At 41.4% G+C, this 26,468-nt stretch overlaps 1 protein-coding gene across 3 annotated transcripts in view; it reads right to left on the reverse strand.

The window, feature by feature from the left end:
* Positions 1-26,468, reverse strand: part of alpha-Man-IIa (alpha-mannosidase 2) — a 95,854-nt gene that overhangs the window by 28,389 nt on the left and 40,997 nt on the right. For all 3 annotated transcript variants that reach the window (XM_065428863.2, XM_065428864.2, XM_065428862.2), the window contains exons 2-14: positions 23,136-23,315; positions 18,414-18,656; positions 15,504-15,651; positions 14,170-14,341; positions 13,317-13,444; positions 11,651-11,824; positions 10,226-10,412; positions 8,451-8,628; positions 7,371-7,573; positions 5,629-5,814; positions 3,229-3,343; positions 1,683-1,756; positions 1,416-1,578 (exon numbers count right to left, since the gene is read on the reverse strand). In XM_065428863.2, the coding sequence (XP_065284935.1) occupies positions 1,416-1,578; positions 1,683-1,756; positions 3,229-3,343; positions 5,629-5,814; positions 7,371-7,573; positions 8,451-8,628; positions 10,226-10,412; positions 11,651-11,824; positions 13,317-13,444; positions 14,170-14,341; positions 15,504-15,651; positions 18,414-18,656; positions 23,136-23,294 (2,130 nt within the window). In that variant the 5' untranslated portion in view covers positions 23,295-23,315. The remainder of the gene's footprint in view (positions 1-1,415; positions 1,579-1,682; positions 1,757-3,228; positions 3,344-5,628; positions 5,815-7,370; positions 7,574-8,450; positions 8,629-10,225; positions 10,413-11,650; positions 11,825-13,316; positions 13,445-14,169; positions 14,342-15,503; positions 15,652-18,413; positions 18,657-23,135; positions 23,316-26,468) is intronic.

A 26,468-nucleotide genomic window follows, 5' to 3' on the forward strand; every position in this document is an offset into this window, starting at 1 on the left:
GGAAGTGGGCGTAAGGTAGGTGGGTGCGGCAACGAGAAGGTGTGTTAGCAGCGAGGGTGTTGAATTGAGAATAAAGGAGTGCTGTGCACAAGGCCAGGGACACGGCTGTCTGTCAATCATGTATCAACGCCCGTGTCTCAGCCGGCGTGTCATCGGCGTGCACAGCAGCCCTCTGTTACCTGTTTCGCTAGTGGTCGTGGGATACCGTGTCTGTGAAAGAGATAATAGAAGGAGCAGCAGAAACAGGTGCTCGAGGGAAAAAAAAAAGGGGGGGGGAGAGAGAGAGATAGAGAGAGAGAGAGAGGAAAAAAGACAAAAAAAGAAGGAAGCACTGAAATGGAATAAATAAATAAATAAATAAATAAATAAATAAATAAAAGAAAAAAACAGAAAGAAGAAGAAGAATAACTCCAATAAACCAAACTGAGTGTCATTGCCTATAACTCAAAATTTAGCAGAGCGAATAGATTCCAAAGCTCCCTTTGAAACATTTATGCCTATTGGTTGCAATGTCTTGAACTTAAGGATAAGGCATGATTCTCTGTATTTTCTATCTTACTCAGAACATAAAAACAGGTAATAGAGGGCTGCTGTGCACACCAATGACATGCCAGCTGACATACGGGCGTTGACACGCGATTGACAGATGGCCGTGTCCCTGGCCTTATGCACAGCACTCCTTCGTTTACAATTCGACACCCTCGCCACTAAAACACCTTCACTCATTGCCGCACCCACCCGCGTTACGCCCTCTCCCCTTTAGAAGAATCCCACCTACATATACTGTGGCGACAAAAGCATATGTCGCCTTGAAGAAGACAAGTCCACTTGTCGCAACGTTGGTTCCTGCTTTCACCTTGTTCTCGTTTTGCTCATTTTTAGAAGTAGTCATTTTTAAAAAGCAAGCACATCATATAACTTTTCATGCACTCTGAAAAGGGGTACATTCATGCACTGAAGAGCTTTTGATATCATTTTTCTTTCGTGTTAATGGATCCTACGTGTCGGTGGCAACAACGCTTCCATCCCAAGTGAGACGTTCGCCATGCATATAATAGGAAAAGCATTGGAACACGTGCTGTTGCAAGCAAATGTAGAAGGTAGTTGCTATAGGCTTCCCAGTGCTTTCAAGCACTTGCTCACATATTCTTGCGGCATTTCAGTGTGAATTCGTGTAGGCCCATGGTTAGCATTTGTCAGAGAGGTCTATAAAGGAAAAGTATGCTCGAGGACTCATCATTCCAAACAAGAAATTATACTTGTACAGCAGGGGGTTGCTATCTCACTCGCCATGTTAACAGAAGGCTTTCTGAGCAGCTGGAAGAAGCGTGCATCCCCTTGTGTAAAACTTGCAAGCTTGACAGTTCCACATGATGGAGCTCTCAAGCATGACCTAGTTCAGCCATGCTGCTCACCTCAAATGTGCCTCTGATGAGCTCCTCTTTGTTCCAAACAGGAGAAAGCTGGCTCGGAACGACGCTTCCATTGGCATCGATCACCACAATGGATGCAGTGGAGACCTGTAGACTGACAATTTCGTTTCTTGGCACAGTCAGGGAGTTATAAAATACAATGTACCTGAAACACACACACACATAAGGCACAATGGCAATATCTTGGGGATGGGCGTTGAATCGCGGTATTGCAGTACACGCAAAGGCATAGCAGATCTGTTACTTTACCTAATTCGCCCTTCCCTGGTAAATGTGAGAAGCTGCTTGCGTGGCATTCCATCATAAGTGTCCCGAACGTCATCCTAGAACAGAGTGCAACAAGCAGGTTATGGCACATCCCACTTCGAATTTTCAGCTCACACTCAGAGGAAATCACAGGGTTACGAAAAACTGCAAGAAGAAAAAAGACAAAAAGAATCCCGAAGGCAAGATAAGATACACAGCAATGAACTGCAAGTATAACTTAAAAAGCTCAATGCACGTTATTATACTGTATCTTTGCCCACTTATATAATCTGCACTGAAAACATGGTACAAAGTGAGGGTGCTAGCCACAGGCAAACTGTGCCTAAAGGCACTGCTTCATGGCAATCATGACGTGTTTTCGTGAAGCCGAAGCTGAAGGTAAAATGTGCATTGCTGCAAAGCCGCACCAAAACCCAAAACAAATTCGCATGCTGTAAGGATGCACCTAAAGGCAAGATTGTCTCTGGAGGTTTGCTTTGCATGGAAATACATAACTTGCCATGCTGCTTCTTTAAAGATTTGAATGTTGTGTGGAATTCAGTGCGCAAGTTCTGTCCCCTTTCTCCTAGGATCCTAGGATGGTAAGTGAAGGTGTGCATGATACATTGGGACACACTATATGTGCATGTGAAAATATGGTAATCACCAAAGGCGATATGGTAGGGAGAGGTCCAGTACAAAATGGGGATAGCAATAATAACTAACAGTTAGGATACACAGACACTGTATGCATTTGATGAATGGGAAATTTCTTGTACTTCCTTCTTTCTGTTTCTTTCCTTCCTTGCTGTTTGCCTTTCTTACATGTCCGTTATATTTGCGCTATAGTGGGCGGATCTGAATTAAGTTCAATCACTCGGGCTTCTAAAGATGGGACACTAAAGAGGAACACTAAATCACTTTAGACTGAGAGATTTTTTTAAAGCTCTATTCTTGTAAATTTTGCAATAAGAAGTCTATTACCAACAAAAAAGAAAAAGATTATCAACATTGAATTTTTTAAATTTCGTGCTTAAACCCCAGAGCCGGTGTATCAGTGTGACATCGCGAATTTTGAAGCAACTCTTCGTATTTAAGCCACTGTGGCTCAGCAAATGTTCTTGAAACCTGCCAATTTCACTTCCTGACTCTTTTAGGATACAATGCAGTATATCATTAGTGATAAACATTGAACTAGGCTAAACTCCATGACATCGCGACAAGCCTGTGTGGGAACTAGAAGGTGGCCTTGCACCTCCGTCTTTCATTTCTGCATTTTTTTTTTCGGACTTACGACACCTGCTGTCACACCAAGAGTGGCTTTTTTGGAGTTGTAAAAGAATAATTTGCTAATACAGCTTAAATAACTTCTTTTCTTTAGTGTCCCTCTAATGCGCACCTAAATCTAAGTGTGCGAATGTTACTGCACTTTAGCCCTATCGGAATGCGGCCACCGTGGCCAGCAATCGAACCTCTACCGTCATGCTCGGCCTACACCAACGCCCTTGAAATGCACAATGCACAGGGACATAACACTTGGCTGGCTTACCATCTGGAGAACAAAGAGGTCATCTTCAATACCACCTTGAGAAGGCGCATTAAAAAGCATGTACAGGGCACCCTTGGTGATAATCTCTCTCAGGTGCTGCAGAGACTTGAATAACCTAACAAGAAAATTGCATGGACGCATGAATAGAAGAAGATAACAGAAAGATAATGTAAACACAGTCAACTTCCATTAATTCGACCATGACGAGGCTGACGAAATTGATGAAGTTATCCAGTGGGTTGAATTAAACAAGATGCAAAAAAAAACCCCAGAGCACACCGCTGATTCATTTGGCCGTGTGTGCTCGATTCTAACATGTCCCTGAATTAAATGCGTACCCACCTTCAGTACTCAAAGTAGTAAACTAACATAGAAATTACATTAAAGCTTCTAAACAAAGCAGAAATCTAATGCACACACAATTTTTTAACAAAAAAGTTGTTGCACAATGGGATCTGGTTTCCTAAAGTCAGCTTCGTCACAGGTTTTTTTGTTTTTTTTTTAATGTTTTGTCGCAACACGTCAGTGTTATGCGGCAAAGCATGTGAAAGTTACAAAGGCAGTTTTAGTTTTGTGACCGATTGCATCGCACAGCAATTTTCGACCTAATTTCCTTTTTTAATAAAGGTGTGCAGTATAATAGGGTAAATACTACTATAATCATACATTGTGATCTACGGTTATTGCTTGTAAATTTTCGTAGGGTGGGCTGAAAATAGGCATTTTTAACTAGCAATGAAGTGTTTTAAGCAATTTCACTGTTCCATAAGCTTTGCCGCTAAAGGGGTCGCTATCAGTGTCACCATAGGGGTCAGGCATGTTTGTGCGGAGTGGTCAAATTCAGTTATCCGGCAAAGGCCAATTTTAGGATCGAAATACCGAAAGTTTGGGAACATAAAAATGCACGAGTGCTGGAGAGGACGTTCATCCAGGATAGAATTAACTGAACAATCAAATTAACTGGAGCAGAATTAATGGTAGCCTACTGTAGAAATAAACTTGCATGGATGCTTAGCCTATAGACTGTAGAAGGCCTTATGCTGCCTACAGACTAAGCTATACATAAAATACATATACAGACTAAGTTATACAGTTATAAATGAATGCAGTTAAATATCAGGAAGAGGAACACATACCTAGACGCTTTCTGCCATCCATAATCTTCTGAAAATTTAACTGTGAAAACATGTTCCCTGCTCAGTCAGCTGCGTCACTTTCTCAATGGGCTCACCATTTCTGGCGAGTTTCTTCCATTATCACAAGTCAATAACCATTCCCATATTTGAGCTGAAATCTTCCTCAACGCTGTTTGAACAGTTCTGCTTAGGCTGAGCCCATGGTCAATTGCCATTGCCTTTTTGCCAACATAGCTTCCGTGTCATCATTACCAAACCATTTCAGTCTTTCCTCTAAGTCGTTGCTGCAATGTTCATGGCCTTGATTGTTTCTTTGATGTGGTTGTTCGGAACAATTATCTTTCCTTGTCACTCCAAACACACCTCACAAAGTCCTCACTTAGTATTGTATTGTATTGTATTGGGTTTTATGGCGCATAAGCGACTTAGGCTATCATGCGCCAAACACATGGTATAACTTATTTCAAAAATTGGGTATCCTCAGCGAGGTCCTTGTCCGGACAAGGCCTCTGAGGAGCCCAACAAACCAAATGAAGACCTCAGCCTTCTTCTCAGAACTGAGAAAATGGGTGAGGTGCATCATAAGATGCGTGAAAAACCGGGTAGTAATTTTTAAAATTAGTAGTTCTGTGATACGTTATATTTCGTTTAGGATCGCTGCGTCTTTCAAAAAACTAAAAACAGATGAAGTTTCTACTAGTGGGTTATCTCCTAAAAGCAGACTGGGATGGAAGGGAATGCGTTCATTGTAAAATACAGTGAAATGTTTTTTTCTTAGCCATTCGAGTTGTGTGCCCGAGAATAAAATGTGATTTACAGTGAGTTCATCTCCACATTTCTCACATAAGGGTTTGTCTTGTTTTGTCAGTAGAAAGTTATGTGTTAGGTGTGTGTGTCCGATGCGCAGGCGGCATAAAATTACTTCTATAAAACGTTCCTGATGCCTGCATGATCTCCATTCTCCTAGAATAGGCTTTACTAAATGTAGTTTGTTATTTTCTTCGTTATTCACTTAGTGAAAAGACCTCACTCACTCAGGTTTTACTAAATGTAGTTTGTTATTTTCTTTGTTATTCACTTAGTGAAAAGACCTCACTTAGTGAAAAGACCAATAAAATCATTGGACATAAATTGCTGGCATTACTTACTAAGTGCTTTGAATAATAAACTGATTTTATACAAAACAGTTCCATGAATTTTGTAACTGCAAGTACGAGTAAGACAGCAAGTGGCTGACTGATTGCCTGTACAACAACGGCCTCACCTGACTCCATAGTCGATAACAACAGGGTTCTTGGCAGTGCCAGTGATGCCATCATGGTGCTGGAAGAGGCCTAGGTTCTGGCGTGCAGTGACTAGGCCATTCATCATGCTGTTTACCAGCGGCATGTAGTCATTGCAAATGTAACCCATGCGTGCCCATACAAGGGAGAACATGATCTCAGCGCCCCTGCGGAAAAACAAGAGAAAAGATGAAGTGCACTGAAATCCAAAGCATGTACATGACTGCAGCTTGGCATCCTAGAAGATGACATTCAGCAAGAATAAACTAGCCTGACAACACATTCCAATGCAAAGTAGGTCCAAGAAGGGCGCGTTGACTTCGTAACACGCACAAGCAATGTGTGTGTACAATTTACTTGTTCATTTGTCTTTCTTTAATTCATTTTTCTTTAGTATATAAAAATCTAATTCAGTGACAATTTTAAGCTAATATAATTTACAATTTATTCAGTCAACTCCTATTAACTCAAACCTGAGAGGACCAATGAAATTGATCTAATTAAACAAGATTCAGAAAAAATCTTAGAACACACCGCAGATTAATTCAGCAGTATTTGTTTGAGCCTAACATGCCCCCGAATCAAACGTGCCCACTTTCTATGTGTCCAAAGCAGAAAACTAACATAGAAATTACAGTAAACCTCCTAAAGAAAGTAGAAATATAGTGTACATCAAATTTTTTCAGCAAGAAGACTGGGCAAGGGTCTACAGTCCATGCTCGTTACAACAGACTTGCATACAACAGTTATGGATATAACGGATAATATTTCAACCTTAGTTTGCTCTACCAATTTTATTAATGCAACGAAGTGCAATAATGCTACAACAAACTATCTGCTACAGCAGACGAAATTAGCGGCAATTTTTGTCAAAATCAGGCGTATAAAACGGACTTTTGCCGTGTTGACAAGGGTTGGCAACTGACTTGCGAGGGCCAACTGACGATCACGGCTCAATATCGTGAGGGCGAGGGAGGGAGGAAAGCGGGGCGGAAGCGCGCCGTCGTTTGTGCGAAGCGAGGCCATACAAATACAGAAACCATACAAATGCCCCGAAGGCAGTTTTGGTTTTGTATCTGATTGCACTGCACAGGCAATCTTCAATGCAATTTTCTTCTTTTTTCTTTTTTTAAGAAAAGACACGCAATTGGGTAAATACCGTAATTGGACATTGTGAGCTATGGTTACTGCTTGAAAATCTTCCTAGGGCGGACCAGGCCGAAATAGGTGTTTTCGACACGGGATGACGTGTTTAACACATTCACTGTCCCCTAAGGTCCTTAGAGACAGATGCTGCCACTAAAGGGGTCACTACTGGAGTTACCATGGGGTCAGCTACGTGTGTGTTGACTGGTCAAGTTCGAATTATCTGGCAAAGGCCAATTTTAGGATAAAAATAACAAAAGTTTCGACCCATAGAATTGCACAGGTGCTGGGACCTTCGGTCGGGAACAAATTAACTGAAGAATCAAAGTAACTGAAGCTGAATTGATGGAAGTCTACTGCGTTTACGTTTTGCTGTATAACCTTGAAAAAGGAAAGCAATGTGCTAGTATATTCTGTACAAATAAACTTTACATGAAAACATTCAAGGCTTTACACAAGCAACCTGGCACAACTGACGGCAGGAAGCGTAGTTCTGTACATACAATTTCACTTAAGCTGCTGTTGCTCGAACGCATATGAATTTGCACAAAATTACAAGAAAAGTTGAGTAGCTCACCTAAGGTGCGCCTCTACAGTTCGGTCCATGTTCTTGTAAAATGGTCGAGACGTGTAGTATCCACTCCAGTAGTTGTCATCACGGTCAGCATAGGTGAAGAAATCTCCGCTCAATGATGGAAAACCTATCGGCATGTTGCTGCTGTCCACTGTGCTCTCAGCACGAAGTGCTACAAAGTAGTCTTCAAGGGTGCCAAACTGTACCTGTTAATATCGCGAAGAAACTGCAATTACACAGGGAGGATGGCCAAGAAATAGGCTATTTATGATAAGTATTATGTTTTATTTTAGTCTACACAGTGCATTAATTAATTTGTACATTAATTCAACCACTATGTAAGACAGCATCCCTGACGAGCAATCACCTTGAAAAAATTAAAGCAGTGAAAACTGCATAAATTTTGCATGAAGGCAGTAAGGAGTGTGGGCTTTGCACCAGTGGAAAGAAAGGGCAGTGAAAGTAGGACGTGAACAATTGAAATGGCTTATAAATGACAATTTCTGTTTATCACCCAAGTCTAACAAAGATGATTCATTTAAACATACGTGTCACACTCACCATGCAACAACATTTCAGATGACCCCAAACTTGAGTACTCAATCACTAAGGGAAACCAAAGAAATAGATAGTGTAATACTACTGCTCAATCATGAGTCCAAATCTATATCGAAAGGTGACTTGGACATAGGCCTCTCCCTGAGATCTTTGATTACATGCTGCTGTCCTATATCAATCAGATCCATTTTGCAGATGCAAATTTTCTAATCTCACTACTATATTCCTTTGCCAACCTAAACAGCATTCGGTTTCCTTTAGCCCCTATTTTGTTTACTATAACTGGCCACTGTTATTTTGCTGCTCATACTATGAGACCTGTTGCACTTTGACTCCCTCATGTCAACTAGAACATCCCATTCACTTTCAATGTCTAATCCATACTGCCATTTCTTCACCTCTCAAGGTCATGCTTATCACTTTCTGTTTCACTAACTCTGTGTAGTATCTAGCATTCTTTCAAGTTCCGCTGTAATCCAACACCCATTCCAACACTTGGTTGCTACAGAAGCAATTGGCTGATACCTCAGCATGCAGACGTTCATTGGCATTGATGTAGTCAAAAAGCTTCTGGTAGTTGTTGAACTGGTTGTCCCATTCTGAAGATTTATCGAATCTGAAGTCATCTCCGAGTGGCACCAGCACGACGTGTGTGCGGTAGAGTAGCGACTTCTTGCGGTACTGGTCCAGGAGGAGCATCGCTCTGCGGGAAAGCCAGCATAAATGAAATTACTGTCCTTCACAGCTGTGGCAGCAAGACTAGTCAGAGATACTGCCGCTAGTTTCAATTTTGTTTCATCATTAAATTCACACCTCCCAAAGGAGACTTACAAATGAAACACACAGCAACAACTTGTCACCGTGAGGGTGCTCAAAAGCGCTCAAGTTAACGAAGCTCTAAGTCCCAAAGTGCAGACACCCTGCATTGGTGAGCTCAGGAGTAACTTTGAGCACTCGAAGACTTTTATTAAAAACACACATAAATCTGAGCACATTAGCATTCATGCATTCTACCCTCACTGAAGCTTTAAATATCTTCAGTAAAACCAATTTTTGTCAGAGCTGGAGAACATATTTTAACTATGTTTAGAATGAGCATCTTTTCATGTGATAATGCACAGATTTGAAATACTGAAATGCAATGCTTTCATTTTTTTATACACCCAGCCATATATGCATACAATATATTTTAATAAGCCGAAGTCTGAAGTCTTGCAAACAACAGAGGAAATACAAGCAATTTGTTATTGCACAATAAGAATTTTGAATGACAAGTTTTCATCAAAGGCAATTTTTTTAGAAACGGAGGAGTAAATTTCATCTGGGAGAATTTAGGGTCAAATAATGTGGCAATTACTGAGAGGGCTTCGAAATAAATCCCCAAAATCCCCATGTTCACACCGTGACTTTGACAAGATATTGTCTAAAGCCTTACATTGAGTAAATGTATCCAAATAGTGTGTTGTAGTTAAGATCTTCGAGCGGTGATGAATATAGTAGCTATTAGTCAAATATGTGTTGAAATGATTTAACACCAATAAATTGTAACATATAGCGGACATTTTGTAGTTCATTTTGAGAAGCTTTGGGCATCCTGCTCATTACCTTGTGAAGTTGCTGATAACTTTTAATGAAGGATAATGTCATCACACCATTATCAAGAAACAGAGCCACAATAATATTTCAATGAATCCAATAAATTTAAGGCAGAAATTCCACACAAGAAATTTCTGGCTTAAAGAGACACTAAAGCAAAGTATTAAGTCCAGCTAGATTAAAAGGTTAGGTTTCTGTGATAGTGAATTAGTTATTTGCAGTGAGAACAGAGCTTTTATAAGTGAGAAAATAACGAAAATAGATAACCACAGTGGCATGACCTATTTTTGACTATGGTCCCTGTCAAGCAACGTCAGCAGTGGGCGATTCACAGAGGGCGGCAGAGAGAGATGTCACGTGAGGATTGCAGCGCAATTCAAAAAGAGAAGCAGCAGTGGGACCTTTGATGGCAATTATCTGTGCAACAAAGTAACATATTGGCGCACAGAAAGTGATTATAGACTTTTAGGCTAATAACCTATCAATCTAAATAGGTTTACTATTTTACTTTAGTGTCCCTTTAAATGTTTCTGAAGGTCTTCAAGAAATCTACAGGAAACTGTGAAGGTTGGTCACTAAAATACTTCCCTGCAGGTGTCACCTCCTAAATTGAAGTTATGTTCCTGTCAAAAGGAGGCCCACAGACAGGGTGAAAACATAGGAAGCACAAACCGGGAAAGAGAGAGAATAAGTAGGAAGTTTACCGATCAGCTACATTTTGGTCAGTGATGGACACAGGGGGCACTTTCCAGGGACAGTTGATCTTATTGCCCGGAAGCCGTTTGAAGTCAAACTGGCAGCAGATCTTGGGGTCAGGTCCACATGTGTGTGGCACATCGTAGCTGTAGAATGGCATCATGTGGCACAGGATGTCGGTTGTCTTGTTCTGATCTGTGGCCAACGCATAGGAAGAGGAGTATCACAACAGGGTGGCTGTTCGACACTTATTTGAGACTTAGAGCAAATGAATGAAAGGGAGCGGGCGAGGGCAAATAAGGCCAGCTGTTGTGACAAATTTACCCGAGTTCCATTTAGTTACATTGCTAGCCTCAGGACCCAAAGTAAATTAGAAGGGGTGGGTACATATGAGCAAGACACAACAAGAATGCAATAGTGTATGCCCGATTACCAATAAAAGGTGATTATAGCTCTGAAGCAAACTATATGTACCATTACTGAAATGATGGACAGCTGAACATCAGCTATTACGTTTGCACAACGACGTAGTAAAAAAATTATCATCAGTTTTGATAACAAAGAAGAGGTAGGAGGCTGCTTGATGCGTTTTCGTACAGCCTAGGTAATGCCTTTACTGGGCACATTGACAATGCTGTAAAGGAACATTATATGCAACAACGTTAGATTGCACTGGCATAAGCAGGCTTAGTGCTGCAAAATAATTGCCTCGCAAACAAACTCGGAACAGTTTTCTTTTTTTTCTTTTTTTACTCTGGCACAGCACTAGCCACCAAACAATTTAAAAAAAAGTTCGAATGACTAGAACAGCTTATGCAGATGATTAGAGGTCCAACAAGGAATGTCGCTGGAGCCAACGTTTCAGCTAGGGAACTTGTCTACGTCAAGAGGATTTGTCGAAAAATTGGCTACAGTGACATTCCTTGTTGTACAACTGCTCATAATATAATGTCAAGCCTCCACCTTCCCGAGAACTACCGTCTTGTTCAGCACAGCTTATATAGCACATAGCAGCAGTACCTGAACCATGGCTCACACAATTTGCAGCTTTCCAGTGCACACAAACAAAACGTTTGGATGAACAAATTCCAGTTGCAAATGTCTTTTCGAGAGAGAGATTATTTTCGCAACACTTGGATAAAACTAGTAGCACATCATGCAAGCCTCAATTCCTGAAGCCTGTACCATTCTGCTTTACATTTTGGCTATCACGAACAATACCTGGGGAGCAAAATGTGCCCATAGGATGCTAAACTGAATAATTAACACGCTACAGTTTTCAGAATAAACCTACTGAGGAAAAAAAAAACTAACTTCTGCAGCATTAGTGATCAGGAAATGCTGCTTATTATAACTCATTACTCAATGCGATGGGTACACTAAGTAGAAGCAAGCCTACTTCATGTAATGATCATGATGGAAAGGACACACACCCCAAGGCTGACGCCAGATAAACTCAAGCGCTTTTTGCCGAGCCAGATATTTTTTCACTGAGTAGTGGACTCTCTGCACCACCATGTTGGTGAAACCCATTCGCTTGAGAAGGTATGGCATTGTAGAAGAAAGGCCAAAAGGATCAATGGCCCAACCATTTCTTGGCCGCACCCCTGCGTATCAAACAAGACAAAATAAAAGCACTGTAAAGCCATTATATAACATCTAGTGCACATAGTCAGTGTAACACCACTCCAGCACCTATTAAATAATGTTTCTCTCTCTGTTCTGTGTGTAACATCCAAATGGACTCAGTGTGTAACACCTAGTGCACCAAGATAAAACTAGTTCATATGATGCAGTGCATCTAGTATGTCTGCCCAGTGCACACCTAGTGCGTGTAAAAGTTCCTGCTAGCGAACAAGAGGCTTCGTCAACCATTAGAGAAGGGTCACTTCTTTGCTTTATTTTCTTGAACTACAGACCGTCTCTCACATCACATGAGGGTGGGAACAGAAGAATAAAGGCTAAATGCACACCTAATATATGTACAATTTTTGTGAAAAGTATACGGGCTATGTTGCCTGAAGTCACCAGGTCGTTTACGGGCTATTTAAGGGAGTTTCTGCGGCATGCTATAAGTTACAATGGCCTGGGGAAAGAAAAGAATTCTCATTCTAACCATGCAGTGGTTTGGAGTGTCAGGAGTGCTACCACTGGAACCACATCACATGGCCAAATAATGTATACAGTGAAGGCATAACCCATATACTTTTGACAAAGGCTTTACCAAGTAAGTTCTATGGTCTGGATTATACTTATAAGAAAGTACATCAATGAGAGCAACATAACAGAACTTCCAGTCACAAAATTGATTGGAATATTTATCCCCACAAAGCCCAATATACAATAATTTGCCACATTGAGTTTGATACGTCAAAATTCTGAATGAAGTGCAGGATACATAATGCAAAGTTCACAGTAGTGTAGTATTTGATATGCTGTATGGATTTTCAGAAAACCACAAAGTAATCTTTTCATTTCAATATTTCATTAGTTCTTTTTTTGTATTAATGTACACAATGGGCAGAAATGAAGGAGAACAAGTTTTTTATAATTTTCCTTTACGTTGAATTGTGTTTCGTCTTTATGGAGCTAAGACAGCGATGTACTATTAGAAATACTATTAAAGAATACATCAACTACAAAAAAGTAGCATGAAGAAATTGGAGATGCTTGTACATATCAGCTAAAGTATAAATAAGGCATGACTATTAACGAGATAATCAAAGTGGAAAATGTGTGCTGGATTACTCAACTTACATGCACAAAGTAACCATTTCATGTACAATGCAAGTTATTTTGAGATGCAGCTTGCAGAAGTATGATGCTTCCTTCTGCGGTGGAGCCACAGGTTTGTGAACCTGATGCTCCAAACTTTTTCAAACGCGATAATTTGTCACTTCTTCTAAAGCTTTTGTGTGTCTCCAACTAATATCTGCTCTTGACAGTCACCGCAAATAATAATTTTACTCAGAATTGCAACACATTTAATTCATGTTGCTTCAGCAGTTGCCTTATGAAGGCATTTCCATGTCTCACACAGTTTCAAATATGGAGTGTCCATGACTGTACACATTACATCTTCCGTGCTTGGTACTTTACCTAGGTTTCGCTCCACCCATTGGTGTCCCTCGACCATCTGTTCCAACATTGCAAACACATGCGTGTTGGCTTCGTCGTTCATCACCCAGCCACCCGTAACAATCTCCAGTTGACCAGACTGCACATAACTGCAAGAATGTATTGCACACACATGAGCCAAATGCCAGCACCAGCTACAACACAAATATACTGTCAAGACTACCTAACAGACAACAATATCATGCAATTGTCATGTCAGGCAGCTGGAACACATGTGCACATAATGAGCAAACAAGCTCTCATGGTGATGAACAGTGAACATTAGACTGCAAAAGAAAGGCAAGTATTTGACAATATATTGCCATATTTCTTTTTCAATGCATCACTCAAACTAGACTTTTCATTAGTAGTGCAATTTCCAGTGCATCGACAAGAATCTGCGAACAACTTTTTAAAATATTTTTACTTGTGGCACGGCATTGGCTTGGAAGATCAATAGTTTATTCGAGTAACACTGAACACAACAAATAATAAGCGAAAGGAATCGCAGTAAGGGACAGCACAGAACCAGATGGAGTGATTCAAGTGAATGATGCTGGCGCAGCATACAGACAATTGCTGTTGTCCTGCAGTGTGATAAATTTGGAAGTCTCTGTAGTATTTCTGACTAAATCTGCCCTCCAAGATGAAAGCATTCATATAATACCTGAGATGGTTGTACTCTTGCATAAGGAAAAAAATAAAAGGCATTCAAGGGCCTATGTGGAACATCATCTGTTATTTTAGAAGCAAGAACACAAAAGAGAGACGAGTTTTCACAGACTAGGCCATAAAAGAATAGTGCATATCTAGCCATTCAGAGTACCACGCTTACCTCCGCACTTTGGACTTGATGTCCTCACTTTGTTGGTCAAACCAGTGAGAGAGGTAGGAAGTCTCGGCCCAGATGAAACGCCGCCGTCTGTCTACACCGAGCTTAGCAGCCATATTATCCAATATGTGTCGTGTTTGGTCCAGGTAATACTTATCAAATGTCTTAAGCCAGCCTACAAGAACGACAAACTATAATCATCAGTAAATCATTGCCACACCAACCCAGCTATGCTTCTACCACTTTGACATTGCCTGAATGCTCAATATGGTGAAAGAAATGTATAAAAATCAAGAAAGGCTTGGTTTGCCAGCATTGTTACTGATGACCCGCTGCGTGATATAGATGTAGTTGCTGTCACATGTCACTACTTGTTGCTGGGCTAGTTAGTTCATATTTATTATGGTGAAGACGATGCGGAACCATATGAATAAATTACCAAAAGGGAAAGAACATTACAGGTGCTCTTTTCTGTCTGGTAGTTTCATTCGCACCATAATTTAATGTCACACGCTATGTGGACTTTAAACTTTCAACACAAACAGCATATACTGCATGCAGGTGTTCATCTGGAGTTGACTGTGAAAGTTTACGGAGCATGGGTGCCACAAGAGAACTATATATCAAGTGAAAGCAGATGCGAGTGTGACTATGACAGCACAGTGTTCAATTCCAGATTGTCCACTGAACCTGCCTGAGAGAAGTGAATGCTTTGTGAGCTGCTGAAAATTACTTTGTACGCTCCACAAGTAGAGTATTAAAATTGCACAGCAACAAGTGACACCTCCTAGCAGCTGTTTGGCTAATAGAAAATTGACATGCAGCACATACTAATGTGTCCAATACAGCAGCTTACAGTGTCTCTCAGAATTACCAGACCTTATCTGGTGTTACCCTCCTTTGAAGCCACGAATTCGGCAGTGCAACCAACACAGGAAGCATTGGAGGTACATAGCTCTTGACAAAGATGCCCTCGAATGAACCGCCTCCCCCTAAACCTTTTGTACTATTAATCTTGGAGCTAATTTATCATCATAAGTTCACCAAATGACAACCGCCTTAAACATATAACTAATAAATTTGAACCTTTAACAGGTGTTTCATGGGAACAAACCATTTAGTGCACTGCAAATGACAAATTTTTGCAAGCACAATAACAGTTGATGAATAATTAGTGACACAAACAACTCCAATCACTGTTTAGTGGTGCATGAACGATCCGGACACAGAGAAGTACATGCACTAAAGGTTTATCCGACGTATGCGAACCTCAAAAATAAACTCTGGATCTGCCACTTAGTAAACAGATATCATCATTATGAGCTTTAGCTTCGTACCTGGATCATTGTGGGAATGAGGGACTACAAACACTCTGAGTTTCCGGTCTTTTGTCCACATTGACTCCTCATACTCAAGTTTCCAACCTTGTTTCCACACCCCACCATCTGGGTTGTCGAATGCTATCTTCTCATATAGGTCATACACCTGGTGCAAAAGCAAAAGACAACCAAATATGTACATGATGGTTTGCTTGGACACATATTCATAATGCACAGCAAATGGTACACAGCCAGGTAAAATAAATGTTCAAGAACTTCAGATGTGTGCATATGTGAATGGCTTAAAAAAGTCATACATAGTGGATTTGTGCTTCAACTCCATGCAATCATCAGTGCGGGGTGCTCCACAATGCTGTCTCGTCATCCATTGTGCTATAAAATAAAATTGCTTTGCCACTCTGCCTTCCTAGATGCATCCATCAAGGTATGAGGGTCAATCAACAAAAAAACATTAAACTATTTTAAAATAATTAATTGAGTGAATGAGAAACATGTAACACCATTTTCCAACATAATCTCTCCCACACTCAATACAGGTTTGCAACACTTGAAAAGTGCCTGAATTCCTGCGTAAAACAACAAAAATCTGTTTGGCTGTGTAACTATTTATGCGCCACTCAGATTACTTCATAATCTGAAAAACATTTCTTCTCCAGTACATCCTTGAGCAGTCTAAACATGCAATAACCACTTGGTGTGATATCTTGTAAGCAAGGAAAATGTGGCAGAACCTCACAATGCAGGTCTTGAAGGGTAACAACTGTTGTAGAGTTTCAGCAGCGACGTCATTTCCTTTTGAATTGACATCACGTCCCCGAAATGCCAACCCCGGAGCATAAGTTTGTATTTGACAAACAAACAAACAAACAAACAAACAAACAAACAAACAAACAAACAAACAAACAAACAAACAAACAAACAAACAAACAAAGTCACAAGGGGTTAAATACAGCAAGCAGGAAGGCTGTTTCATCACAGTGATGGAACTGCATGCAAAAACGACGTGCACTATCAATATTGAGTGTGCAGGGGCATTATCGTGATGCAGAATGCAGTGAGCCTCTCTAGACAAACTTGGTCAGATGTGGCACACACAATCTTTCAACCACTTCAGGGCCTCCAAGTGCAAAGCTGCATTGACAGTTTGACTTCAGGCACAAACTCATGGTGCACAAATTCACGACAGTAAAAACACTATCAACGCGACTTTGATTTTTGCTTTGTTCTTCCATGCTTTTTTATGGACCTTGGCTCATGTTTCTTTTTCCACTCCTTGCCCTGTACTGCACTCAGAGTTGGATTTATAAATCCAAGTTTTGTTGCCAGTGGCAACTCTTCACAAGAATTCATTAATGTAATCTGAAGTTTTTCAACTTATAGAACATTCTTTTCATTTCAACTTTTGCTAAGGAGTCAGCAGTTTGGGCTTCAACTTGGTAAAAAAAACTTTTTTTAATTTCCAAATTTTCAGTCAGAATTTGGTGATAACAAGATTTTCTTAAACCAAGTGCTTCTGATATCATTATAACAGTCATTCGGCAGTTACTGAGCACAAGAAAACAAACACAATCAATGTTTTCATCTTCGAAAGAGTTGGAAGGACGTCCCGATCTTACATCGTCTTCGGGGTCTTCACATGGGCTTTCCGAAAAGACAGCACCCGCAAAAAGACAGTTTTTCCTTAAGTTTAGGGCATCCTTTCTACAGGCCTTTTGCAAGATTTGATGGATTTCTTTACCATTCTTGCCCAATTGCAAGAGATATTTCATACTGATCCTTTGTTTCACCTGTTCGTCGATTTCCACTTCAACAAAGACTAAAATGGCTTGCACAAAATGTACATGCATAATATTCTGCCTTGTCATACATCAGTATGGCTCGTACTAGAAGTCAACCAGGCCCTTTGAAGTAGTGAGAGTGGCAGCGCTACATTCTCTCGCATATTTTTGCTTAATCGCTGCATACTTTATTGGGACAGACATCGTACAAATGCACTGTTAAGATTGCGATAAGTATAGAAATAGTGCCAAAATGAGACTGACCGACAGCAACCTGACAAAACACCCTTGAGCGTGAATGATATTATAGCCAAAGAGCTGAGAAGACCGAAGAAACAATAAGTTGAAGTTTATTGTGTTTATTGTGTTAATAAAGCTGGATACATACAAAGGAAACAAAGGACCAAGTCACCGATTGTGTCTGTGAAAGAATGCGGCATATCTCAGTAACAGCGAATGCAAAACATCAATGCAGACTATCTGCTTGCAATGCAATATGTGGCGCAGCTGAGTGATGTGATGCCCATCTGCAGACTGACACAGTGACATCGCCCGCATAAATACAGCTTAAGAGCTAACTGCAATTAAATTTTGGATTGCACAGAAATTTTAATCCCAAATAAAGCAGGTATAGAGCAACCTCTGTGCAAAATGTTACATTTCAAATATGAGTAGATGTGCCATGAAAAACTTGCAAAAATAGATGTTTTCGATACCGAACCTTTAAAAGAAAATGCCGTCATTACCGTTTGCTGGAAGTGACGCATGACAGAGAATGCGAAACTTCTTGGCAGGGGCTCCGAGATTAGGAGTTGTCCACAGCTGCCAATAGGCTGCTGAAAAATCTCAGAGGCAACATACTGGGACTTGCGTTATATCCGCTCACCACCAGGTTCATGTATCATCAGCTTAGGTGCTGTTTCAGGGCTATTAACAAGAAAATTATACAGTTTCTAGCCCTGCAGCTTTATTAAGATTGCTTCACTAGTATAGGCTGCACCCGTATAACCAATTTAGCCAGAGTTAAATTCCGTTGTAGTTGGCCTTTAACTGAAAATAATAGTGGAGAACGGCTGTAAGAACAGTGCACCGAAGCTTTCAAGTGTTTTAGACACTTGGCAAGACTCACATTGTAGTCGATACTGGCAGGAGGGGAGCTGCAAAAGGCGCAGTCGGCTGGTGAGAGCGCAATGGCTGTCCGCGATACATTCTGCAGTGCTGGTGGTGCCTTGGGGATGCCCTTCCAGCCCGGAGCAGGGCCACCAGTGAGGAAATTGCGGACTGTGTCGCGAATTTGGGTCAGCATTACATGGTTGTTGCGAAGCTCCTTCTCCAGCCGCTGAAGCCTCTGCTCCAGGGCGGCCATGTCCACCTGAAGTTTTGATACCACAAAACTGTTACAGGCCGAAAAGATACAATGCACTTGATGAAATTCACATTAGGCAAAGCTTTGTTGAAAGTCAAGGCAAATAAAGCATCATTTTAAAATCACAGTTTTTATCAAGGCATAAATTTAGGGTGCCAATTCTCAAAATTAAAATTTTGCCATGTCAAATTTGCAATCTTGTCAGCTCTGATTCGCTAACAGCACAGTGGCTATGCTGCCTCTGCTTAACTCAAAATGCCAACAGGGCAAAATCTGGCCCCATAGAGGAATTTGACAGTGTCCAGACAGTGGTCCAGAATAGCTGTTCAGCAGGACATTCTGAAACACGTACAAGACTTTCTGCTTCTGAGAGTGAATGAGATGTAACGGTGATAGCCAAGGGGAACATCTTTGTATTTAAATATATAAACATGAGTCTGCAAACATTTTACATGAGCACTTCACAATGTGCTTAAGGCATTTACAATGTGTTGACACCATATTACTGCTCATAAACTCATTCATACATCACATAGGAAATCTGGCTACACTCACAAATTTACTGGTTTTTTGCTATCACAAAAGAATGTAACCTTGTTTTTATTTTTCTTCTTTTGCATTAGTTGCCACATAGTACAACACAATGCAATTATATCAAAAGAAAAAGGTCCCGGTCATTCCATGCAGACATAGCAAGAACAACTCATGAATTGCATGGTCCATTAGCCATCACTCATAATCACATTGGTCACTTCTCAACAACCCGTAGCGAGCCATAGACAGTCTTTCTCGGCATGCCCGAGGCAGTTGATGTGTATCTGCTGTAGACACAGGAGTAGAATAGGGACTCGGGGTTCGAAAAGCCAGGCTATAACCATTAGCAAAGCTCGCATAAGGTGGTACATCTAAATGTCTTGCTACACATGTGTCGAGCTGCATAACCTGCTCCTATTATTCTGTCACTTTAATGGAAGTGGCATTGTAGAACAACTTCTAACAGCCAAAAGTCACGAGTGACATGAAGACTCATTAATGATGCGCAGTATGGCTATCACCATTCTATAGGCTAGCACACAACCTAGATGCTTAATTGAACCCAGTGGCAAATTCAACAAAGAAATGCAGAGCCCTTTTTGTTGACAGGCTGAAGTGCACACAATAAAATTGCACAGCCAACATGAGGCAGCCTCGTCTGCCTTACTGACCTACTTCTTATTTCAACAACTTTAAGAGAACATTTTGCATTTATGGCTGCTTTGCACATACAGTCAGACTCAGTTATAATGAACAGGCCTATGTCCTATAAATAATTTGCTATATCAAGTTATTCAATATACACAAACTCAACTATAATGAACTGAAATGGACTCTTTTGAAATGTTTGCTGTATATGTATTGGTTATCTTCAGCAGTGAAAATAAGCAAGACAGGAATTTGTTGAAAATGAAACTATGCATAGCAGGCAGCAATGTGTGCCTGTGCCTTGAATTTTTCCTCAGCATCCACAAATACAACATTCTCGGTGCATTAGGTTGCTTAGGCCTACTCTTTTCCCTAATCCCAAGGCAAATCCTTTGGGCACTGCATTGGAAAGATGACCAAGTTCCTCCCGGAGTGCGGCAATGCAGTCAGCATTCTGTGCTGGGGCAGCGATCAATGTGTCAGTGCTTTTGAGGTAGAGGCTAGCATGGTAGAAACAGTCATGTATAATGCCTAATGAAACATCAAACGAGGCATGGTTGAGCATTGCTAGCACATCAAGAAAGTATTTAAATCTTCTCTGAAAAAACAAATAATAATAATAACTTCCCTGAATAATGAGTTCTTGGCACGCAAGCAACTTCATGGCAATGGCAGCGGACGTCTCTAGTTTGATATGTTCATGTCCAAATTGTTATGAGGGAATTATTTTACATGAGTGTCAGTAAGTTTCGTGTGTTCAGTATAGAGAATAGTTTTCTTTACCCACACTTGTTACATTCGGTTTCAACTGTGTACAAATTAAGCAACAAGGTCAAACTTCTGGTTTGCATTGTCCAATAAAACACTTGCTATTTTGCTTTCCTACTTTGTCCGGAAGAAAAAAAAAACTAGAAGAAAAACATAGTCATATGCATGTCACTATTGAAGAAACAAGCTGCTGCTGAGATGGATTTGTTTTACCATCTGTTGGTAACTAAGTATAGACAAACCATGCAAAAAATGATGCCCAGTGTTTTATTAAACGATGTGGGCCAAAAAACACAATCTTGTTGCAGCTCTTAAGCAAAAGCAAAGCAGTGGTAATCGCTGACTCTTCTTTTAAGTTCGCCAAAATAAAAGGGTAGGTCACTACTTGCAGAGTCCCCACTATTTAATAGTGACCTTAACTCTCACCTGTACAATGCAAACAAGAACCAACTAATGAAAATACCACTGTAAGTTGGAGCCTGGAAGACGTATTCATTATGTCTCAGCAGCACTGTGCAGAAATGGCAATGAAACTCGCAGCTGCACTTTATCATGAGCCAGGCATTTTGAATGCTGTGAGACATATAGCAGGCTGCTGACTGGAGCATGAAAATAAGACACCAGTGCACAATATGAGGCATTTATCCAAGCAGCAAGGCAAAGAGAATAGCTTTACCATTACCACACATGAACAAAAGTAAGGAGATGGCCCAGTTTGCACAGATCTGACAATGATGCTTAGAGAAAATTAGTCTCTAAAGACACAACAGCCAAGTCATTTTAAAGACTGATTCAATAGGGCATTGTGTTACTGGGATTTTTGCCACGTATACCAAAAGTTAAGGAAAAAAAAAAGAGTGCACTGTTATCACATTTTTGACTGACCATTCCAAAGCACTCCTGCAGTTCTACAAATTTGAATTAGAGATGTCAGTTGGGCAAGTTAGTGCACATTCAACAATTCAGCCATATTTAACTACACTAAATTGGCACTGAGAAACACACAGGACATGACACTAGACGTCAACTGGATCTTTACCGTGCTGGAATATAGAATTTATGGGAGGTGCAGAATCTAGACGCAAAGAGCAACATTGCCTTTATTTCCTCTTTTGAAGATTCTTTTGTGGTGAGATGCAGCAACATGTCCTGTGTGCTACTTGTTCTTATCCTAAAAAATTAAATTATAGGGTTTTACGTGCCGAAACCAATTTCTGATTATGAGACATGCCGTAGTGGAGGACTCCGGAAATTTCGACCACCTGGGGTTCTTTAACGTGTACCTAAATCTAAGTACATGGGTGTTTTCGCATTTCACCCCCATCGAAATGCAGCTGCCGTGGCCTTTTTATCTTATGTCCTTCTAGTGCTAATTATATATGTCTGAATTGTGGACAATAAATTGCATGTAAGACAACATTCAAGGTGTATTAGCAGAATAAACAGTGCTTAACAATAGTGACAATTAGGCCTTGTTATTATTATTGGACCTTGCTTATAAGCGAACATATATATTTGCAGCAAAGCTTCATTGGTGTCATAATATTCGAAGTGCTGCTAAAGCACAATAAAATTTCATGTGAAGATGAGTCATTGCCATACAGCTAGGTTAGTGGCACTGAAGTGATCAGAGAGCAGTGAAACGCACTGACAAAACTTGCACGCAAGTTTGCCTTTGTACAATCAAATGTAATGTTTTAGGTATTAAAGTTAGGCATTAAAGGGCAGCCTACCTAGCTGTTTAAACCCCTGTGCAGCAAATTGATAGGTGAGAAAGCTTGCTTGTATTGATGCTTTATTCTTTATTTATTTATTTTCTTTGCTCTTCAACAATAATAAGCGACTCAGGGTCAAACAAACACAGAAGTAGAATGGTGTAGATGAAGCCATCAAGCCAGAGGCGATATCTTTAAATTAATTATGGTGACGTGTGGTCAATGACTATTAGGTATTAACTGTGCGCATCTAACGACAGAGGCGCCGCAACAAAATGAATATATGGCACTAAGAGAACAACAATGCTAACGGAAATTGTTGAGCACTTGGGGTTTACTTCAGAGTGGTTGCAAGGATTTCAAAGCAGCAAGCAGTGCGGCCTACCTGACCCCACAGGAAAAATAAAACTGCTTCGCATAATCCTCTACCACTCCGCCTTTCTCTTTCTTTTCTGTCAGGAACGTTACTCGCATTTAGAAAAGCTGGACGTACAATACTCGAAATAAAACCAGACGTAACGCTCACTGGGCATCAACACAAACCCTACGTGTCTCGTTTCGTGACATTAAAGAGGAACAAATCTAGCCGACATACGTGAGCCACTTTAAAAGCATGAACGGTCGATCGAACACTACGCTATCATACGCGAATTCTGTGCATACGCGGCACGCAAGCGGTGCTCGCGGTCGGAAGACCGGGATCAAAGGTGAATGAGTACGTGCGATCCGAGACGGGTGCATTCCACTTTCTAGGCCAGTAGGTCCGACGTGCTGTAGCAGCGTTGACTATTACTAAAAGGTAAAAGACGATCGTCCGTACCTTGCCTGGAGGCCATCCTGCCAGGCCAGTGGAGCTCGGTAGGAGCCTGCTGAAGTAGATGTAGACGGCTCCGAAGCACACGAGGACACAGGCGGCACCGATGCAGGCCGCCGATCTTCGAACTTGTAAAATGGTAGTCCCGAACCGCAGGCGTATCATAGCGCCCGTGTCATGCTGCCGCTGGGTCGTTCCAAAAAGAAATCAAAGAGCCGCTTACGCTGACAGCCACCGAAGTTAAACAAACAGGTGCTAAGCGCAACCATAGCAGCACTGTCTCTCAACGAGCGCCGCGACCAACGCAGCACGCCGATCGCAGGGTGTATGTGCTCAGCACCTATTGTAATGGGACCGTTAGAGCAGGCTCATTACGGCGCGGAAATCACGCCGGTCATGCAAACAACACGCCAGAGCCATTCCTTTTCAGTGTGCGCCACACTGTTTTTTGACTGACGGTACGGGCCACCGCGCAAAACCACCTACACGCACATACACAAACACACACGCACAACGCCGACCAACGTAGGAAAAATAAAAGTAAAATCAAATTCGGCTACGAGAAGCCCAGTGGAAAGCGCATACGGGTACCCTTTCCTCTGCCGCTTTCACGCCGCGGGCGCCCTCTGAGCTTGTTTCGGTTTCGCTAGCGCGAAATTTTAAACGTAATACTACAGCAGCGAAGCAGAATCGATAAATTATGAGAGAGAGGAAGCTCTTTATTGAAAATGCAGAGTGTTTAGTTAGCGTATTTTCGCCTACATGCTACTCTGTAGGGAATGGAACGAAGGAGAAGAAAGGCCCTAGAAGAAGGTGGGCAGTAGAAAAAGGAAAACAACGTTCGCAGCTCCTCAAAAACGTCTTTAGCTCAGTTAATTTCTTCATTCTCTGATGTATAATGGCTTAAGTGAAACGAACAGCCTCGTGAGTTCTATTGCCCTCTATTTCTTGCAATTATAATTTGTTACTATATGTGCGCAGAGAAATCACCCCAGGAATGTCTGGGAAAAAAAAAAGAAGAAAAAAGGCGCGAGGGCGGGGAGGGGGGGGGGGCGGTCGTGGCAGTCCGTTCATGGCGAAAAATAAAATCAAAGCGACATTGCAGGCATGATGCTACTTAGGCAACAATTATAATTTGTTGCACGTTTTGGAGTGTGACAACTAGGTAGACGTCAACGAGCTCGGAACATCTTTTGTGTCACCTCGAGCATTCCAGCGTTTTTCATCAAGCGCACGATCAAATTACATTCTGTTATCTTGATAGCGCTAGTTCATAAACAAGTGCTTCAATATACCAACCTTTACCAGATCTATTACGGGTATATCAAATACGCAAGAAAGAACTGATTAAAATTTGATGTGCAAGCTTGAAAAATGGAAAGAAAAGAAAGGCAATGTTATACTGTTACGTTGCAACAAAACCAGAACAGCTACAAACAAAATTCTGATAGAAAATGTCACGCGGCGTTTTTCGCACTACCAATGTATGACTGTACTCTGACCGCTAACCTTTCCGATGCACACACAAAAAGGAAAGGAAAAAAAAAAGGGGGGGGGGGTGGAGGGAATACGGGTACTTAAAAAATTAGTTGTCAGTCCCTCTCACTGCGCATTCTTTTTCAAGTTTTAAGCCGCAACATTCAAAAGCGGAAAAAAATAACCAGTGGAGATGTAGCGAGCTGGAAACTATTGAGTATGATGTTTTCTATACTCGCGGACAACTTTTTGTGGCTATGAAGGGGAAGCCACGGGCACGTGGCTGCTGCAAGTGTGTTACAGCGCCAAGTAGTCCGGCAGCGTTTGACAGTGCTTTAGGTTGCTCGGGACAGACGCTGAATCGACGCAGCTTCCACGTGCCACGGTCTCGCTTTTCCCCAAACGCGAAGGGAAAAACCGCAAAATAAGTAAACCTTTACACTAAGGGGTGTGTTCGGTCATATTTAACTGTTGCTAACAAGGTGTTTATGTTTTGTCTTCCCTAGCCTAAACTGACGTGGATTAAAACACGGAACTCTTTTCAGAAGCGCTCTCACTTTTGCGCGCTTTGCCTCACGCGTAGCTTTCCCTTCACAGTCACAGAAAGTTGTCCGCGAGTATAATGCGATGCGCAATTTGACATTCGGGCTTATATAATTAGTTAATTATAAATTTCGTCAATTAATTTTTACTACTTGGCTAATCAATGATAATACAAAAATATAGTATGTGCAAGGTAACTGCTAGCAAAACACCGTTGGAGCCATCATCGTATCTCATACCCCCCCTTTTTTTTAACAGCTTGGCCCGCGTTAGCTGGCACACAGGCTACAATATTATATTAGTAGATGCATACATGCATTATGTGACAGAATTTCCACACTCTTAGTGCTGCAGATTTATTTAAAACAGAAAGGTATTTCCGTGACGCCGATTCCAATAATCTATTTGTTTTTTCGTCTATTTATCTTTCTTCAGTTTATTATGTACCGCAAGGGTAGACGCCCAGTGGAAATGAAAATTAAGTAGATAAAATTTACATCTTTTAGAAATGTTCAGAAAGGGAGGCAGAAGTACAGAAATATATGCAGAAAGAACTGCGAGAACTTAGCTTACTTTTCAAGGGTCGTTTGCAAATGTGAGCAGTCCATGCGTGCCTTCCCTACTAGTTGCAGACCCACTCGTCTATCTTCAGGCATACAACTGAAGGTCTATCGTTTCTTTCTTTCTTTCTTTCTTTCTTGTCCGCAGGATCTTCGACAAACTGCTGAGTCCGTACTGTATTACCGTGCTGCAGAGGGCAGATATGCATATCTGTTCGCCAGACAGCGGGTAGGTTTATATTACAGCTTCAGCCCGGAGGAGGCACGTCTCATTTTCTAGCCTCGCCGTCATGAAACACATACTTCCCCGGTTGCTTGAACCTTGAAATTTTATATTTGTTTCTCTCTCTTATTTTTTTTTTCTCTGTAGGGAGTGGCGAAGTGAGCGAGCGAGCGAGCGAGCGAGCGAGAGAGAGAGAGAGAGAGAGAGAGAGAGAGAGAGAGAGAGAGAGAGATGGGATGCATCTCTACCCATTGGAAAAACCGGCGGGTTTGCACACCGGGGTTCGAAGCGCAGGACCTCTCGCATACGAGGCGGACGCTCCACCATTTCAACACCACTGCGGTTCTAAAAGACAACTTACCGCAGGTGGGAGCCGAACAGACGCACACACGCACGTGTGCGCGCGTGCGTGTGTCTGCATAGCATTATGCATATATAGCCTATTACAATTATCACCCAACGCTTGAGGTAGCATGCCAGACGATCACCCAGGATCTCCAGGTTTACCTCTCTCTCTTGTGTAGGTGACCGCGTGTA

Source organism: Dermacentor albipictus, chromosome 4 (assembly GCF_038994185.2).
Source record: "Dermacentor albipictus isolate Rhodes 1998 colony chromosome 4, USDA_Dalb.pri_finalv2, whole genome shotgun sequence".
Classification (NCBI taxonomy): domain Eukaryota; kingdom Metazoa; phylum Arthropoda; class Arachnida; order Ixodida; family Ixodidae; genus Dermacentor; species Dermacentor albipictus.